At 41.8% G+C, this 20,433-nt stretch overlaps 2 protein-coding genes across 2 annotated transcripts in view; one reads left to right on the plus strand and one right to left on the minus strand.

The window, feature by feature from the left end:
- PYGL (glycogen phosphorylase L) overlaps window positions 1-2,892 on the plus strand; it is a 47,359-nt gene extending 44,467 nt beyond the window's left edge. Inside the window, exon 21 of the mRNA XM_032236729.1 lies at window positions 1,709-2,892. Coding sequence (XP_032092620.1) covers window positions 1,709-1,909 — 201 coding nt within the window. The 3' untranslated portion in view covers window positions 1,910-2,892. The remainder of the gene's footprint in view (window positions 1-1,708) is intronic.
- Window positions 2,200-20,433, minus strand: part of ABHD12B (abhydrolase domain containing 12B) — a 30,991-nt gene continuing 12,757 nt past the window's right edge. The window contains exons 6-13 of the mRNA XM_032236742.1: window positions 19,108-19,153; window positions 18,895-19,024; window positions 17,719-17,756; window positions 14,379-14,461; window positions 12,432-12,514; window positions 8,589-8,667; window positions 4,734-4,858; window positions 2,200-3,003 (exon numbers count right to left, since the gene is read on the minus strand). Coding sequence (XP_032092633.1) covers window positions 2,955-3,003; window positions 4,734-4,858; window positions 8,589-8,667; window positions 12,432-12,514; window positions 14,379-14,461; window positions 17,719-17,756; window positions 18,895-19,024; window positions 19,108-19,153 — 633 coding nt within the window. The 3' untranslated portion in view covers window positions 2,200-2,954. The remainder of the gene's footprint in view (window positions 3,004-4,733; window positions 4,859-8,588; window positions 8,668-12,431; window positions 12,515-14,378; window positions 14,462-17,718; window positions 17,757-18,894; window positions 19,025-19,107; window positions 19,154-20,433) is intronic.

Raw genomic sequence — 20,433 nt, forward strand, 5'->3', positions numbered from 1 at the left:
ACACTGCTCCCCTCACCAGCAGTGCACAGGGTATATCGAATACCAGCAGTTATACAGATAAGTGTTTCGCTGTTTGGCAAGTTGTCTGTCTATAAGCAAACAATAAAGTACTCCTATTGTTCTTGGTTCCTTTGGCCTGGCAGGACGTGAGCTATGGATTTGATAGTTTTGGTAGTTTCTTCTCCATGAGAGTATGATCTGGGATGGTTTGTATTTAGCTCCCAAGTTTTTGAACGGACATTGGAATATGCTAATGATTGGGCTCTTCAAAGTTATGTGACTTAAATATCTAGCTAAGCTACAAAAAGATCATGGCTATTCAGGAATATAAATAGGGCAGCTGGAATTCCAAACCTGTAGCTATCTAGCAAGTTGCTTAACTGCAAGTACCGTATTTTTCAGAGTATAAAACGCACCTTTTTTCCTCAAAAGAGGCTGAAAATCTGGGTGTGTCTTATACATCAAATACAGCGTATTTTTGCCCCCTGAAGCCCCACCCCCTTCACCAAAATGGCCACGCATACCCTTATGGAGGCTTCCAGAGTGCTTCTGGAGGCTGAAGAGGGCAGAAATGAGTAAAAATGGGCCCTTTCCCCCCACCCCTCAGCCCCCACAGCACTCTATGTCTCCATAAGGCTATGCATGCAATTTTTTGGGCAAAAACTGAGACCATTTTTGCGAAAACAGGCCGTTTTTTGCTCGTTTCCCCCCCCCTCCCCCGAGGAGCACTCTGCAAGCCCCCCAAGGCAATTCATGTATTTACCAGCAAGAAGAAAGGGACAGTTGCTTTCTTGTCCCCACTATAGGATGCAGGGGACTTGGGATCATGACCTGTGTCATCAGAGGAAGTTAAAAATAAGTTATCTGTTATTTTTGGTAATGCAGAATAGACACCATTGAGCCTTGGGGGAAACTGATTTTACCTTCTTTTTCCATCCAAAACTAATAACTGGCCATATTTTTAATGCGTTCTTGAAGGACTTTCTTTTTTTAAGCATATGGCACGTGTTAGCCAGGCATCACCAAGGTGGCTGGCTGCGTCTGTGAAAGGAATTTTTCAGGCGGCGTTACCTTAGGATGCCTGAAAGCCAGTAGGCAATCGGGGGAGGCTCCTTTCCTGTCCATGCGCGGTTTATTTGCTCACGGGAATTGAGCTGCTGAGCTGCCGACCTCGGCAGAGCACAGGGTCAGGGTCTTACCACATGAGCCACCGTAGCCCCCTCTTGAAGGACTGCAAAAATGGGATAGCATTACCTACATACAGGCTGTTACTTGCCTATTTGCCTACTCCTAATGTAACATGTGTGACCCGACAATTGCGTGATAGACATATGCGCGCTGACAAAACCGCGACATCAAAATCGCGCCCACAAATTCACGATGTCAAAATCGCGCCGACAAAAGCACGATGACAAGCACAATAATATCGAAAAATTTTTAGGGTTAGGGTTATAACGTATGTATGCGCGATTTTGTCGGCGCACTATTGTCGAAAATCAATTAGCGATTTTGATGTCGCGGTTTTGTCATCATGGTTTCGTCATCGCACATATGTCTATCGTGCATTTGTCGGTGAACCGTAACACGTATTGCTTGTTAGAAATTTGAGGTGAATTATAGTGTGATATATGGGACTGTACCAGGTTCAGTAGTAATCCTGAATTTGATTGTCATCAAGAGCCAGGTTCACATAAGCTCTTTGTTACAGAACTCCAAAGAATGGACCAAAATGGTCATCAGGAACATCGCAGCGTCTGGGAAGTTTTCCAGTGACAGGACCATCAAAGAATATGCTCGTGATATCTGGAATGTGGAACCTTCTGATCTCAAGATCCCACCACCCAATGTACCTCGCGATGTTGCTGATGAGATGCTGGCCAATGATTCAGCTGAAAAGTTGCGCGTGTGAATCTGAGAAGTCCTGCAAGGCTTAACTCCGCATGGATAACGCACAGTACCCTACACTGGGGAAAGCATGCGTAGATTTCTTTAGAAAACAACGGTAATCAAGTGGCCTCTTCTTCTCTCTTTTGCTTACAAGCACTGGGAGCAGTTGGGGAATCTTAGGCATTGTCTACATTTATCTGCTCTCTCCCTTCCCTTCTTAGGGAACTCTGGGAATTGTTCCCAAAGCTTTTGCTCTAGTACATTCTATTTCATCTAATGGATCCTAAGTTGTGCCAGACCATTTATTTCTCATGCTAGCTGATATTCTCACTGGACATGCTAGGTACCAGTCCCAGCACCACTAGAGAGTACCAGCTTGAGGAAGGCCACCCAAACGGTTCAAAGGGCGCATTTTTTACTAATTTATAGTGGGTGTTATAAAAAATACCATTAGCAAACCAAATAATCTGTTCACTCAATTGTTGTCTTTTAATGAAAATGAAAGGGCTTGTCCATGATGTGTATTCATAAAGTGAACTATTAGCAGAAAGAATACATTTTAAAGAGAGGAAGGCGTCGACGCAGAATTCGTAGTTTTATATAGAATCTGGAGTATCTGTTCTTCCTTCAAGGGGTGATCATGTGCTCACCTACTTCGCAATGATAATTCAAATAATGATAATTGTTTGAAGTGTTCTAAAGAAATACCTTATACTTTTCAGCAAGTATTAAATACAGCACTGAGCCTTTGAGGAAGTTGCCCTTTGTAGTGCACTATAAATCAAATTGATTCAGCTGTGAGCCAGAAGACATGCTGTCACAGAAAGGATGTTTTGCTGAAATAAGGCTTATAGTAGCCAAGATGAGGTGCATTGAAAAGAAGAAACCTTTGGTAGGCTCAAAAACTCCTGTATTTTTGCCCTGTAATGTTGTCCTGTAATGTCCTGTAATGTACACCTGCAAATTCACATGATAAAATAAACTAAAATCCACTTTTTTATCTTCCAACTGTTCGTTGCTTTAATATCCATGGCAAGAACCGATGTCTCCTTGAGGTTCCTGTTAAGTCACTGTCCACTTGATTGCTCATCCCATGTAAGGCTCTTGAGGAAGTCTCTGTTACAGAATACACAGAAAAAAATTATGTTCCTTGGATTTGGTGCCATGTAAAATCAACCTCCTGTTCAAATTGTCTAATTCATTTGGCCAGGGTTGTGCAGGCTATTTTATGCAGAAAAAGTATGAAACTATCTACAAAGTGTAGCAGAAGAAGCTTTACACACACATCCTTCAACATAATATCCTGCCTAAAAGTTAAGAATGAAATATTAAGTAATTAGAACCTCTAAAAACAACAATATATCTCAGGCATGGGCGAAATTCAGCTGGTTCTGCCAGGTTCTGGAGAACCGGTAGCGGAAATTTTGAGTAGTTTGGAGAATCGGCAAATACCACCTCTGGCTGGTCCCAAATTGGGGTGGGAACGGAGATTTTGCAATGTCCTTACCCCAGAAGTGGGGAGGGAATGGGGATTTTGCAGTATCTTTCCCCTGCCATGCCCACCAAGCCTCGCCCACAGCACCGGTAGTAAAAAAAAATGAATTTCACCACTGATCTCAGGGGTGTCAAACTCACGACATCATGTCATCAAATGATGTATCGTGACTTTCCCACCCCTTTGCTATACAGGGTGGGCATGGCCAGCGTGTGATGCATCGGGCCAGAGGGCCACGAGTTTTGTTACCTCTGATATATCTGAATGTACTATTTTAAGCCCTGGGACAGCAGTGGTTAAAATGCAGCACTGCAGTCAAACTCTGACCACATCCTGGAGTTTGATCCTGACAGGGGGCTCAAGGTTGACTTCCGAGGTCAGTAAAATGACCCAGATTGTTGGGGGCAATAAGCCAATAATGCTTCCACATTGCATAGAGTGGTTTAGTGGTTTATTCGACTTGTATGCCGCCCTATTCCAAAAGGGACTCAGGGCGGCTGACAAACCAAGAGGGAAGGGGCACAATACAGAAAGAATAAAACAAAAACAAACAACAATACAAAACAATTTAAAACAAAAGTCACAACAAGCACAACCAATTCGAGTAGGGGTGGAACTCAATAGCCCCAGGCCTGCTGGAACAGCCAGGTCTTAACGGCTTTACGGAAAGCCTGAAGGGTGGCGAGGGTCCGAATCTCCACGGGGAGATCGTTACAGAGAGCGCTGTAAAGCATTATGGGGCAGTACATAGGTGCTATCACTCGTGTTTTTTAAACGAGAGCTAGAAAAATAAATAGCCCACTCAGTGATGGTCATCTGGAGTTTCCCATTCATTGAGGTTCATCCCCAACCCCATCACATCAATACAATATGTAGCAATAACAACCAGCCAATTTGAGAATGCATGGAACAGAAGTGTTGCATTATAGATATTCAGCCACTACTGCTGGAATTGCCTTCCAAAGTGAGCTCTTTCTTGAAATCTCAGAAGCACCATTTCACCTTCTTGATTAAGCTATTCTTAAGTAAGAAGAAATCTACATTTTGCCAGTAAAAATGGATTTTCTGTACTATGGCCTAGTTTATATAATATAAACCTGAAATATAACATATAATGAAATCCTAAATGTGGTTGCTTGGATTTTTCACTTAATGTATTCCATGAATTCTCTCCTTTGGGCTTATTCAGTAAAGCAAATCATAGCGTAATATAAATACAATCAAACTTGTAGTGTGTTGCATTGGACTGTATTCTGTGTCCTTCCCGATCTAAAGCCACTGAAGCATCAAAAGAGAAAACTATTTTCATAGAAGTCTTAGCAGTAGCATAAACTTGGCTCAGTCTGCTTACCTGACAATGGAAGCGAGCTCAGGATGAGAGGAGATGTGATCGTGCCCCAAACCCATGGAAGAGGGGAAGGAAAGAAACCTGATGTTGTCTTTCTTCTCAGAGGCACCGTATGTGATCTCAAAAAGCTGTAGAAAAAGAGGAGTGAGTGTGAATCTCCAAGTGGACTGTTAAGTATTGCTACACAACTTATTTTTTTCCCCTCAAGAATGTAGCATATTTTTCGACATATAAGACACACCTTTCTCCCCCCCCTCTAAAAGAGTGTGGAAATGTTGGTGCATCTTATACACCGAATACAGCCATTTTTGGCCTCCGGAAGCCCTGCCCCCGCATCCCATTTTTGTGAAAAACGGGCCATTTTTCACACAGAGACTTTTTTGCCTTCTCCCAGCCCCCAGCAGCCCTCTGCAGACTTCAGCAGGGCTGGGGCAAAAATGCCCCAAAACGGCCAGTTTTTCACAAAAATTGACACTTTTTTGCCTTCCCTCAGCCCCCAGTAGGCCTCTGCAGGCTTCAGCAGGGCTGGGGCAAAAATGCCCCCCAAAACCGGCCCGTTTTTCACAAAAATGGACACTTTTTTGCCTTCCCTCAGCCCCCAGTAGGCCTTTGCAGGCTTCAGCAGGGCTGGGGCAAGGCAAAAGTGCCCCCGTTTTTGCCTTCCCCCAGCCCTGCTGAAGCCTCCAGAGTGCTACTGGGGACTGAGGGAAGGCAAAAACTTTTTTTTTTTGTTACTTACCTCTTTGAAATCTTGGTGCGTCTTATACACCGATGTATCTTATAGTCCAAAAAATATGGGAATTAAATACAGGTAATCCTTGATTTATGACCACAATTGAGATTGAAATTTCTGTTGCTAAGCAAGACAGTTGGTGAGTTTTGATCCATTTTACCACCTTATCTGACACAGTTGTTAAGTGAATCACTGCAGTTAACTTAGTAAGACGATTTTTAAGTGAATCTTACTTATCCCCATTACTTTGCGTGTCAGAAGGCTGAAAAATGTGATTACATGACCTGGGACATTGCAACTGTCATAAAGGGATGCCAGTTGCCAAGCGTCCAAATTTTGATCACTTGATCGTGGTCAACAATCACAAGTGTAAAAAACAGTCATAAGTCAATTTTTCCGTGCATTGTAACATTGAACAGTCACTAAATGAATAGTTGTAAATGAAAGACGACCTGTATGATGATTGGGCTCCATTGCTTACTAAACTCCGAGCTTTTTTTACCCTTAGCCAAGTTTCTGGGACCTACTAATTATGGTGGTTTAGTAGGCTCAATAAGCCCCCAACATAATAACTCTACCATCTCACACCATCAACGGCAAGTACACAGCATCATTCAGAGAAAAAACCTGAGTGCTGAAATTACAGCTGAAATTACCTCCAAAGAAAATGGTCACATTTAAAACTACATCATCCACTTTTGTTCCATGAACTGGGAGAAGGGTTCACAAGATTGTCCCACCCTTGCTTCAAATTTTATCTTTGCAAAAAGCTTCCTGAGCAAAACAGGTTGGAACGGGCCCGGCGGCGTCCACATGGACGTGCGCAGCGCATGCATTCATCTTACCTCTTCCGCGAGCCTCCGTGACATTCCAGCTGCTCAGTGGAGCATCGCACAGGCGCTATACGCGCTGTGCCCATGCGGGGAAGTGCCAAAGACTTAAAGACCGGAAGGAGCTCGGGCAAGCGGGTGGGCCTTCCAGAGCACCGTACCAGAACGGTATCCGGTGCTCCGGGCAGGCTCCGGGACGGATCACCTGCAACCCACTACTGTTATGGGCTAGCAAAATATTTATTTTAAATCATAAATGGCAGAAATCTCACAAAATCTTAGTTCTCCTTGGTGGAGGTCTTGCTACCTGAAATTGTGACCTACTCCTATTTAGTGAGGTAGCTTTGAGGGAGCGATTTGCCAATATCATTCAGAAATCTAGACTCTATGTACAAGTAGTCTTCAAAGGACAACTGGGACCAGAATTTCCAGTGCTAACAAGGCGCTTCGTAATTAAATTGTGGCTGATTTTTATGGGCTTTTTTTGCCATGGGTGTTAAGTGAATCACTGCAGTTGTTAAATGAATCACAGTCATTAAGTGAATCTGACTCCCCCCCCTTAGGTTTGCTTGTTGAAAGCCAGCTGGGACAGTCACAAATAGCAATCACATGATCCCCCAGGATGCTCCAACTATTGTAACTACATGCCGATGGCCAAGTGGACAAATTTTGATCACACGGAGGATGCTATGACAGTTTTAAGTCTGAGGACCAGTTGCCACTTTTTTCAGTGCCCGTGTAACTTTGAACAGTCGCTAAACACATGACTGAAGGTCAAGGAGTACCTGTAGATGTAGTTCAATGGTGAAGCCAGGGCTGGGCTGCTGGGGATTCCCAGGGGTTCAGGAGAACCTCTAGCTAAGATTCTGTGCAGTTCGGAGAACCCCCAAATCCCACTCCTGGCTGGCCCCACCCACCCCTCCCAGGGGTTCCCACATGGCCCATTTTGGATGCAGATAAGTGCAGGGCATGCATGGAGGCTCAGGGAGGGTGAAAAACAGGCCTACCTGTTTGGGAAGGCTGGAAATGGACCTATTTCCATCCTCCAGAGGGCCTCCAGAACATGAGGAGGATGTTTTCATCCTCCTGGAGGCTCAAGGAAACCCCAGGGAAGGCAAAAATGCCCCCTCACTGTGGTGCAACAGGCAGAGAACCTCTTGCTAACATTTTTGAAGCTCACACCTGGGTGTAACTCAAACTGCTATCCAGCTCAGAGCCGCCCAAATCTGAACAGATTACTAAATGAAGGCACTTTTTCTCTAGGCAATTCCCCTGAAGGCTTATGGGGCAACAGTACTTAAATAACCAGAGGCCATAGACTCATTTCTACTGTTGAAATCCTACTGCTTATTCCTGGCTAATTTATAATTATAACAATGTAAGTCACCCTGAGTAACCTTGTGGTGAGATGGATGGCCAATAAGTTTAATGACCAAATAAATAATGTTTGCAGGAGTCCCTCCCATTGGAAGCTGGATTGTCTCTTGAAATAAAAGATGGGTTGCTGTTTGTTCAGGATGTGGCTATGTTATCAAGGATTTAGGAAAAATGGTTTAAAGGGAGATATTAAGAGAAAACCCTGATAAGCCATGGCGGCACCTTGGTTAGAATACAGTATTGCAGACTGACTCTGCCCATAGCCAAGAGTTCGATCCTGACCGGCTCAAGATTGATTCAGCCTTCCATCCTTCCAAAGTGAGTAAAATGAGGACCTTAATTGCGGGGGGCAATATGCTGATGCTGTAAACTACCCAGAGAATGCTGGAAAGCACTATGGGGCAGTATATACCGTATAATCCGCTGTATAAGGCGATTGGGCGTATAAGATGACCCCTACTTTCAGGCACCCACAAGCCGGTTCGAAAGCTTCTGCGCTGCAGGGCTTTCATAGTTTGAGCTCAGCGCCTTCCTCCTCCAGACCGCCAGCCAGACCTTACTAAGCCATCCCAGTGCTCATCCATCACATGCCCAGGCAAGGAGCGATGAGGTTATTGATTGAAAGGCCGGCGTCTGCGCTGGTGGCAGCGCAGCTTTTTGTGTGGCGGCATTGCTTTTTCTTTTGTTTTGGTTTTTTGGTCTGCTATGGAAACATAAAACTATATTGGTGATGTATGTTGTAAAAAGTACAATTCACAATTAGCAGAAAAACAAAACCTGTTAATATATGCAGTGACTTTCCACTTCTATAGCTTATATCTATAGAAAGAGTGATCTCTGTGCTTTTGTATATTATCTGTTTATATGTACAAAGAACCCTTTTAAAAGAGTAATGGACTACATTTACTGTTTAGTTACCGTTTTTCCATGTTGTACAGGTATCATCCCGTCATCTTCTGAATGCAAGATCAAAATAGGACTAGATAACACTTTGACACTACGGACAAGAAGCACAATGTTTTAGTTCAATTTAACTGATTTTTCATATCTTTACCCCTGTTTTTCAAACAAAAATTGTCTTTCAAGTAGTTGAGTAACATTTCTAACCATTAATGAAACCTTAAGTCATTGTGCGCTGTCATCCTTTGATTCCTGACAAAATATCCCATGACGTTTGGACAACCTAGAACTACGCCGCCTACGGTCTAACCTAAGTGTAGTACACAAAATTGTCTGCTACAATGTCGTTCCTGTCAATGACTTCTTGAGCTTCAATCTCAATAATACACGGGCAAACAATAGATACAAACTCAAGGCAAACCGCTCCAAACTGGATTGCAGAGAATACGACTTAGCAACAGAGTGGTCAACGGCTGGGATGCTCTACCTGACTCTGTTGTTACATCCTCAAACCCTCACAGCTTCAACCTTAAACTGTCTACTGTGGACATCACTCCATTCCTAAGAGGTCCATAAAAGGGGACATGCATAAGTGCACCATCGTGCCTACCGTCCCTGTCCTACTGTCCCCATTTACTTGCATTCATTTCTTGTTCTTGTCCATGTTTATGCTTACACCTGTTATCTAGTACATGTAAAATAAAATAAAATAAATTGTACAAATAAAATAAATAAATAAATAAGTCATACACCTACATATGTAGCTCTCCCACTCCAAAGATGGGGAGAGATCCACCTTTTTAGGAGCAATAAAGGAGAATATTTGTAGCTCGGGGTTGAAATGAGGGATCCTTGGTGCTCTCTGAGTTTGGTTGTTTTCTTGCTGACATTTCATCATCCAAACTAAGTAGCATCATCAGTGCTACTAGTTACCTAGTTTGCGTAATGAAACATCTTCAAGAAAACAAGCTCATGCTTGTTTTCTTATGCTTAAGATCAGGAATGATTTAAATTGTTCAAAGTTAGCTTAGCAAGAAGAAGCTAAGATCAATAACCAATGTTCCCTCTAATTTTTTTTCAGTGTGAGCAGAAAAGTATAGTGTTTGAGCGGCATATTTTCATGCCTGAGCACCTGAATTTTTTTCACAGATGTCACCTAAGACAACAACAAAATCAGTATTATTTGAAACTCAAAGTTATGTTTATTCAAGGTACCCGCTTAATTAAAAGTGTTATCTAATATCAGTATCACTTAACAACGCTCCTGCTTAGCAACCAAAATGTTGGCTCAGAAAGTCTGGCATTTGAAGCACGCAAGTCTTAAAGCTGTTGTTACAAGACCCTTGCACCCCTAACCCTTTAGGGGGAAAAAACCCCAGGGGTCTTCAAACGTGAGAGCTTTAAGACTTGTGGACTTCAACTTGTGGAATTCCTCCCTGAGGGGAATTATATATTTGGACTGTTTCATAGTTACATTAGAGAACTACATTGTTAGAACTTAGCACAAAAGATACCTTTTATCTGAAAATCCAAATAGAGTAAACCTGCTATTATCCCAGAGCACTAATGTCATTTGTCCCAATCTGTTTTACGAGTCTGTATTAAAATAGATAGAAACATTTTCACTAAATTTTATAGATTTATATTTCAGGAACCTATCAGAAGTTAGGGCAAGATAAGAGTGGAAAAATGAATTTTGTTGCAGGTCATGGGGATTTTTTCAGCATCTTAAAAGTGGAGTGCATGTGCATTGAACTAGCAATACCCATTTAATAACAAAAGGAAATGGCTGAATTAAATTTGGTAAAGTTGCAAGCGAGCTGTAAAAAGCTTGTGGTTTTTAAAATCATAGAATCAGAAGGGATACTGGAGGTCTTCTAGTCCAGCCCCTTGTCCAAGGCAGGAGTCTTTATATCATCTGAGACAAATCGCCGTCAAGTCTTTTGAAAACCTGTAGCAAATGAATTAAGATTCCATTGATTTTAATTGTTCTTACTGTCAGATTTCTCCTTATTTCCAGCTTGAGTCTCCTTCTGACAAGTTTCCATTGCTTCTTGTCCTATGGTGCTATTGCTGCCGCCTCCTCCTCCTCCTCCTCCTCCAACAGCACCAACACATTTGCTGCCCAGCGCTGCGGCTGAGGTGAAGCCGCCAAAGCTCCCGCTGGCGCCCCCGCAGCACTGGGCGGAAATCCGGCAGTGCTGTTGGAGGAGGAGGAGGCGAACCAGCCTGCCACCACCGGCCACCGCCAGCCCCGCCCCTCTTCCCGCCCCCTTCCCAGCCCCACAGTCCAGTGGACGCAGCAGAAGCAGCCCCGGGGCTCTGCTGCCGCTCCCCGCATTTTCTGGACGGGGTCTCGCAGGAAGGAATCCCCCTTTGAAGAGCCGTGCTCTTCAAAACAAGTCTGGGGAGGTCCTTTGCAGGCAGCCAGTTGTAGCCGCCTGCAAAGGACTTCCCCACATTTACTTTACAGAAATCTCTGCGCGGCAGTTAGAAACTGCTGCGCGGGGGTTTCTTTCCACGTGCGCGGCCGCGCACCTTAGAGGGAACAGTGTCAATAACCCTTTTTTTAGTTCTTTTTTTTCGCAGTAGATTTTAGACTGTGTTTGTTAAAAATCTATACCGTGTACGGGCTCTGGGAAGTCGGGCGGAGGAGGTGGGGGTCAGGGGGGAGGGGGGGAGGGATATATATTAGGTTAGACACGATGTGTTAGATCTCAATGTAATGTGACTTCATATGTATACTGTTTTTCTTTAATCTCTCTTTAAAAATAGGATAAGCCAAGTACATTAACATATAGTGGAAATACACCAAGGGGAGGAGGAGTGGGAAAGAAGAAAGATGGGCAGAGAGGGATGGGAGAGAGGGTGGGAGGGAAGGGGAGAAGGAAGGGGGGAGTGGATTTGGAGAGAGGAGTGGTAGAGGGGGAGGGGAAGTAGGGTAGAGGGGGATGATGGAAGGAGATAGAAAGTTGGAGGGTGGTGGAAGAAAGAGGTGTATGGAGAGTGGAAGAAGTATATTGGATTTCTATTTTCTGGGGTATTGTTGACAAGAGGAATTGATGCAATTATTGTTTAATACTGTATGGTGTTGGATATGCACAGTATACATGTGAGTGTATGAAAATGAAAATGAAAAAATAAAAAATATTACTCAGAAAAAAAATACAATAAAGAAAGAAGAAAACAAGCTCAGAGAGTACCAAGGATTCCTCGCTCACCCTTGGAAGAGGAGATCTTAAGAAAACACTTCAGAAATGTTTAAAAAGTCACTCGTTTTTCTTTCAACAACAGTGTAACTTATTTGCAGTTGTGCCTTCAGTATCCCATTACCCTGAATTTCCCATCTTTCCTGAATACTTTTCCTTCTCCAGACAGTGGATTTGAAATCAATAGTCACCTATCTCTCCTCTGAGTTCATCAAAATCTGATTCTTTTCTATTCCTCCTCGCCAGAACATCACAAATGTCGTACATCGAATTAACAGGGCCAGCAGACAAATGGTGGAATCCAAGGCTTCAGATGCTGCCATATTGAACCAAGAATGTCTGCAGAGCCTTGTTGCTTTTGTCACACTGATGAAAGCACTGAGATGGCATCCTATCACAACGTCTTCCTCTTTTTGACAAGTGTGTAATATCTCTGCACAAATAGAAAAGGGGCAGGGCTGGCATACTGCATAATAACATTTGTCAATCTCTCCCTCTATGCAAATGCCATTGAATCTACCATTTTGAAAGAAGTAAACCAAGCCTATCATTTGATTGCAATATAAAGTTAATTCTCAGAACAGTAAAGGACAACTTATACCAGAACCTGGTATCTTCCATATAATTTGGGATTGTGTAACTCTGAACTTACTTTTCATCATTCAGAAAGAACATGTCAGCTCGGGCCATGGTGTCCAAAATTAAAGATTCAAAGCCAGGAAACTTGCGGTAGATCTGGTTAAAGAAAAAAAGAAAATATATTTTCCATTCCCGAAAACTCCTTTGTCAACTGCTATAAGAAATATCTTAATTTAGTTGTTCATTTACAATTATTGCTACTTACTGTATGTACTACTTCAGTCAAACTAACTCTGAGCAGCATGCAATTCCCATCTTCATAGATTCAAATGAAAAGCAAAATTAAACATAATATCATTGAACAAAAAAAAAAGGAATGTAAAACTTGGAAGCACCATGCTGAATGGAGTAGCAACTAAACCATCATTCCTCATCAAAAGCTTGTTTTAATGGACGTGGATGACTGAGTATCTCTAATGACTATTTTAATGAACTTTCTATATATATATATATATATCAGGACGGATGGGGGCCATTGGTAGGATTCAAATAATTTACCAACCAGTTCTCTGCCCTATTGATTTCTTCCAACAACCAGTTCACCAAGCTGCTGAATCCCACCACTGACTGGACAACCTTTTGAGCAGGATGGTATAAGATTTACTGCCTTAGGCAGGGTGTTGGGCTAGAAGACCTCTGATGTCCTTTCCACCCCTAGGATGCTTTGTCATATATGGGCATATCAAAGCATTCACGTAATTACTTGAATTGCTGTGTTCTGGAGTAGCTATATCTTCCCAATGTCCTTCAATTGCAAGACCATGTAAAGTGCATTTCAACAAGAGGTTATTAAGACATAAGTTTTAATCTCCCAAGGGATATTGTAAAGTCTACCACTCCAAGGGGCACTATAAGTGGAACAGAAGGTGGAGCTATGTAAACAGCTTCTTGGCCAGTGCTGCTACCTCCTCAATCAGCAGCTGTGAGTATAAGAGGATCTTCAAATTATGGTCCAGGTTTACGTAGGGAACGCAGTCTCATTCACAACTAAAGATGGAATCTCTACAGATTGAACTGGTTTATGAATGCAGGATCATTCTATTTTGATAAATTTAAGCCTCCACCTGTTCTTCCTCAACCAGACCCTAATAACCTCTGCCACATCAACAGCATCACTTGGCCAACTTGAGAAGTAAAGAAATAAGGTTGATATCATATCAGTAGATGACCTCACCCAGCTGAAATAACATGGAATAGTCTGATTTCCCCCATGCCAGTTTTTCCAGAAATCAACTACCAAGTGTGATCAATGTGGTCTCCGTGCCATATACCCAGATTTGAAACCTGACTGAAATAGGTCTGTATAACCTGTTTCTTCCAGGGCTCTCTGTGGTCGCAACTTCCAGTGTTTTCTCAACAATTTTCCCCAAAGCAATAAAAGTTAGGATATTAATTGATAATAATCTGGATTGAGCCATTGGTTAAGCAATGGCTCAATTGAGCAATGGTTTCTTCAGGACAAGATGCAATAATCCCTCATTCAAAGATACGTTGTTATCACATATGCTGAAAACCTAGTACTTATTTTGTTCTTAATAATAAAGGTAAGAATATTAACGGAGAAATGTACATTATTCTTCCTATCAGAATCTTTTTTTCTTTTGCTAACTGTGTTTCATACAACATGGAAGATCCTTGGAATATAAATGTGACCTTCTAATTGCAGCTGAACTACAATTCCCAGCATTCTTCACTGCTATATGAGTTTATGGCAAGACAGAGTTTTCGTTCAGCAACATCTGGAAGGACTCGATGTTTTTTCCTTCTAGTTGTGTTCTGCTATCTATTTTCTCTTCTACATAAACACGTAAGTCCAGGTTGTCCCCTAGGTGGATCCAACTGCAGTTGTTCTAGGATTTCATATGAGCCAGGCACATATTTTCACAACAGCTTGGCAGGATGCTACATAAAGAATAGCAAAAGTACATGTGGAACTAAAACTAAGAGTGCCAAGACTTACTAGTGTTATTGGGATGGTGGCAGCTGCATCCCGGATGGTAGTATAAGGAGCCTCCAGGATGACTGCATCCACTATGATACCTTCTAGAGGGAAAAAAGAGGATTATATTATGAAAACAAAAATCAATGGAAAGGGACAAAAAAGAGGCAGGTTGTTTTCTGAGACTAAGGCCCTCATCCTGAAAAACCAGAGAAACAAGATACACTGGTCTAGCAGAGACAAGGCTGAATATATAATCCACAATTCCCAACATCAGATTAAATTAACAGGATTCAGGGAGAAGGCTCAATTAGCCATCCAAAACAATCCATCAGGCACTTTTATTGCAAGCTATTCTCACAGGGCTAAGACACTGAGCTTGTCAATCAGACAGTTCATGACAGACTCTATTGAAATAAAGAGGTACGAGACAAGGTTGCCCACTATCACCGTTACTTTTTGTCTTAACATTAGAAGTTTTAAACAGAAAGATTAGAGAAGTAGAAGAAATAAAAGGAATGAAAATTAAAAAAGAAGAATACAAGCTACAAGCATTTACAGATGATTTGGTTTTTATCCTTGAAGATCCACTAGAGACAGCACTCAAATTGTTAGAAAGAATAGAGGAGTACGGAAAAGTAGCAGGCTTGAAAATAAACAAAGACAAAACAAATATTTTGACAAAGAACATACAATTAAGACAAAAGGAAGAGTTGGCAGAAGCTTTGCAGATTCAAGCCACAAACATGGTTAAATACTTGGGGATATATCAGCTAGATGCAGCATTCTTAAGGAGGACAATTATACTAGATTAAAACAACAAATTGCGACTGACTTGATGAAATGGGAAAATCTACAACTATCAATGATAGGAAGAATCTCTACAATTAAAATGAACATTTTACCCAGACTCTTATACCTGTTCCAGACACTCCCAATTAGATTGGGCAAGGACTTTTTTGAAGATCTAAACAAAATAGTTTTGAAGTTTATTTGGCAAGGGAAAAAAGCAAGAATAAAACTCAAATTGCTACAAGATGCTAGAACAAGAGGAGGATTGGGTTTACCCAAAAGAAACATATTGTACACTTTTGCTTGAAACATTGGGGCAATTTGCAAACAATTTGGCGATGGAAAACATGCCTGGTACCCTTTCCCATTTTTTTCCATTCAACATTGTTAAAGCCAGTGAGAAAAATGCATCGCAACAGTGTTTATATGCTCAAAAAGCAGAAGTAAGTGATACAGGTAAGAACTGGTTGTCCCCATTCCTCACAGGCAGAGGTGACTGCTGGGAGTGTCAAAAAAGTCAAGAAGGCAGCCATTATCACACAATAAAAACCTTGCCCCCTAAGCACTTACAAATTGCTGAAGTGAATGACCCAAACTATAATGCAGATAACAAAAAGGTACATCGGCCGCTAGGGCAACACACATACAAAGACACACACACAAGTGGACAATCTTTCGGTGTATGGTAATGGTGTTGGGGAGGGCCGTTTGCAGGAATGGGCAACAATGCAAAATGAGTGAAGCTGATGATGCATTAATTTTTCAGATTTTTCTTTTTTGCTCTTTGTGGATATTTGGATTACCGTATTTTTTGGAGTATAAGACACACCTTTCCCCCTCTCAAAAAAGAGGGTGAAAATTTGGGTGCGTCTTATACACAGAATGTACCCCCCCCCCCCCCCACCAGAGGCCAAAAACGCAAGGCATGGAGGCAGCGATTGTATGTGGCAATCCCTGCAGACTGGAAGAGCTGACTGGGAATATTCCAGCAGTCCAATCCACCCGCCAATCAGCTGTGCTGAATCAGGCTGCAATAAATGCTAAAGCTGACCTGGCTGGTCAGAGTTTGCAGCAGTAATCACATTTAGAAAGCACACAAGAGTAACGATTCAGCAGGATTCAAAATAATAATAATATACAATATATTACCAAAAGCAGGTTTTTCAAAGTAGCAGTAAATACAAGCAAAACACAAGCAGTTTCACTTTCATTCTTGGCTAAGCCAGGCTCCTTCCTGTCTCCTTGTTGCTCACAAGGCAAATTTCAGAATCCCAATAGCCCTCATTGGCTGACTTAGTTGCTATGCCTATTCATTGGCTGACCTTGTTACCATGTGTCAGCTGAATACCATGGATGCTGGTAGGCAGAGGCAGATTTTTTTCTTATTTTCCTCCCCCAAAACTAAGGTGCATCTTATACTGTATGAAGAACAGTTACAGGAACTGGGCATGGCTAATCTAGTGAAGAGAAGAACCAGGGGAGACATGATAGCAGTGTTCCAATATTTGAGGGGCTGCCATAGAGAGGAGGGCGTCAAGCTATTTTCCAAAGCACCTAAAGACCAGACAAGGAATAATGGATGGAAACAAAACAAGGAGAGATTCAACCTAGAAATAAGGAGAAACTTTCTGTGAGAACAATCAACCAATGGAACAGAAGTTGCCTTCGAAAGTTGTAGAGGCTTTATCACTTTCAAAAAGAGATTGGACTGCCATTTGTCAGAAATGATATAGGGTCACCTGCTTGAGCAGAGGGATTGGATTAGATGACCTATAAGGTCCCTTCCAATTCTGTTAATCTGTTAAATCTGTTAAAACTGGAGGAGAGGTATACGTTACCTACAATTATGTAGATAACCTATATAATTGTACCATTTTCACTTAGCTAAAACAGATTGAAGAAGAAGCTACAAGGGCCTGGAAAGTGAACATTAAAGTAGGAAGGAATATTATGTTTTACAGAGTCATAACAGATTTTTGGTAACTCAATCATAACAGAGCTGAAGAAACTTCTTGGATGAGAAGTCGAACATCTTCAACCGAAAACCAGAAAGCCCAACTACCTCTTGAAAAAGCACCTATGGGACTTGTCAATTTTAAGATGTGTGGGCTACAATTCTCAGAATTCTCCAGACGGTGAGTACATGCCTGTTAGGACCAATGTTCCAGATATTTAATACTAAATGTGTTCATCCTTCCCTCTGCATCTACTTTTATTACCAGCTTTTATCACATTGCCACATTGTGTAAACCAGTGGCTTTCAAACACTTGTGGACACCAGAAGTTGAAGGGCGTTGAAAATCCATATATTTGAAAATTGTCAAGTTCTAGGGGTGTCAAACTGGATACATTACGCGCAGGCCATGTCCGGCCGGATACGTCACACGTAGGCCATGTCCATCCCAGCTCCCCAAAGGGGAAAAACATCACAATACATCACGTGACAGCAATGTGACGCTGCGAGTTTGACACCCGTGTTCTAGGTCATACAGACAATGCAAAAAAGAAACAGAATCTTCCACAACAATTTAGTGAGAAATGTTACTTTGTCCATTCATATAATAATTACCTTGTTCTTTCAGCTTTCTGGCAGTATTGGTAGCAATTCTACAAGGAAAGAAGAAATAGTGAAGATAGGAAATGTCTTAAGATGATCTACCATATTTTTCAGAGTATAAGTCGCACCTTTTCCCTCAAAAAAGAGGCTGAAAATCTGGGTGTGTTTTATACACTAAATATAGCATTTTTGCCTCCCCAAACCCCTCCCCTTCACCAAAATGGCCATGCATAGCTTGTAGGAGGCTTTCAGAGAGCTCCTGGGGGCTGGGGAGGGCAGAAATGAGCAATTTGCCACCTCCCAGCCCCAGGAGCACTCTATAAGCTTCCTAATGCCTTTTTTGACAAAAAAAAGGGTCCATTTTCATTTCCATCCCCAGGAACACTCTACAAGCCTCCTAAGGGCTATTCATGCCTTTAAAAAAAACAAAAACAAACAGGCCTGTTTTTGCGAAAAATCAGCCATTTTGGGGAGGTTTGCAGAGTGCAAAAACTTTTTTTTTAATTTGCCTCTTTAAAATCTTGGTGCGTCTTATAATCCGGTGCATCTTATACTCCGAAAAATATGGCATTCTGAAGCAAGTCCCATCCATATTGTTTGTTTTGGCATAAATTAGGGAAGAGCTATTGCCTTGAGCTGATAAAACCTCCTAAATCAGTGGTTCTCAACCTGTGGTCCACGGAATCCTGAGGGACCACAATATCATCACAGAGAAATGTTATGATTTAAATGTTAAGTCTTGGTGGTTTGTGGCCACAAAAGGTATTTAAAAGGGGTCCATGGTGAAGAAAGGTTTGAGAACAACTGGCCTAAACAATCATGAACTTCTTTCATGAGTGCCACAGAGGCCCCTTCTCAAACCCACTAAAAGCTTCTGAAATCTGTGCTTAGCATATTTTAGCTGTTTTAGAGTTCAAAAAGATTAATTTTATTTAAAATACTACTGAAATCAAAATTCACCAGGATTTGCAGTGCTGATCTATAGCTTATGTATTCCCTTCAAGTTGTCCTGACTTTGATAAGAAACTTAGTTTGCAACAAAAAAAACCCACCAAAGAATGTATAAAGAACGTGCACTCATAAGCATGGACATGTAAGCCAATGTCAAAATCATAGTCATAAACCTTTAAGCTATCAGATGAGAAGAAACATTTTATCTTGCACTGGAGGGCAAAATAACGAACCTACCCAGTGCCCAGGGAATGTCCCCAGAAGATGATTGGGCTGTTTCCACTCCTTGCTTTCGCCCAGTTGTAAAGGCAGAGAACATCTGTTGTAAAGCCTTTTTCACTAGGGTTACCCGTAGAGTCTGCGTAGCCTTGGAGAAATCACAAAGCAAATTATAGGGAAACATACTCCTAGAAATCAACCCCTAGAAATCAACTTTGCCTTGAAACTTACCTCTGTAGTCCAAAGCCAAGACATGGAAGCCACCACCACTCATTGCCTGTATTAAAAGGTAGACAAATTTCAAACACAAACAACTTCCTAAAACGAAGAAAGTCCTATCCCAAAACAAAGTTAGCTATTCACAAAATGCTACCACTAAGACCTAACACCAACCCTTCCAGGAGATCAGGCTAGGACGCCAGTGTCATGTAATCCTCAACTTATGACCACAACTGAGTCCAACATTTCCATTGCTAAGCAAGACAGCTGTTAAGTGAGTTTTTTCCCCATTGTACTACCTTTCTTGCCACAGCTGTTTAAATGAATCACTGCGGTGGTTAACTAACAGTTGTAAAGTGAATCTGGCTTCCCTATTGACTTTGCTGGTCAGGAGGTCGCATATGTGATCACATGATCCTGGGACATTGCAACAGTCATAAATAGGAACCGGTTGCCAAGCCTCCGAATTTTGATCATGTGACCATTGGGGTGATGCAATGGTCGTTAAGAAAAAATTGTCATACGTCATTTTTTCAGCACTGTTGTAACTTTGACTAGCCACTAAGTGAACTGTTGTAAGTCAAGTATTACCTGTAACAACCATCTTGAAGTCTGAATGTGTTTCCTTCCTCTCCCTTTATCTTTACGAGAATTAGGGAGAGTCTTCCCAGAGACATTTAATCAGTTACTTTCCAACCCACATGGGTTCCTTTTATCTGACTACTGTCTTGGCAGCAGCTCTTCCTCCTGTTGCTCAAGGCCATTCCCACTTTCATCTATGCATAATGCAGTTGTGTTCGGCTGGATAGGGTAGAGTTGGAATTATAATATTGTCCAACCAGCTATTTAGAAGAAAGCTGTGATTTATAACTGTGTGTATTGTGTAAACCAGCCTTTGAAATAGTGGGATGAGGATGGGATGAAAGGAATGAGGATAGGCCATATAAAAATAGTTACCAGGACATATTTGTCCTAGGGTTTAGGGCAATGAGTCGCATGTAAGCTACGATCTATAAACCACTTCTAAAAGATTTGCATTAAGTAGCCATATCATTTCTGGACAATCCAGCCAACTGTTGGGTTCTTAGTGTTCTCTGCTGATGTTGATTTCCTTCAGATGTTCCAAGTTGTGGTAACATCATCAATATATGGGGGAATGGAATTTGTTGATTATTTATATACAGCAGCTTGCCCTGCTAGTCTTGGTTTGGGGGATGATGTCTTCCTTGATAGTTCCCTGATTAGGGTAGGGTTTTTCCTTGAGTGTTTATATGTTGGTTGCTAAAGAAGATGTGCTCTGGGCTATTAGTTTTCCTCCCTGATTTTTTATTCTAAAAA

The sequence above is a fragment of the Thamnophis elegans genome, chromosome 1, assembly GCF_009769535.1.
Source record: "Thamnophis elegans isolate rThaEle1 chromosome 1, rThaEle1.pri, whole genome shotgun sequence".
In the NCBI taxonomy this organism is placed as follows: domain Eukaryota; kingdom Metazoa; phylum Chordata; class Lepidosauria; order Squamata; family Colubridae; genus Thamnophis; species Thamnophis elegans.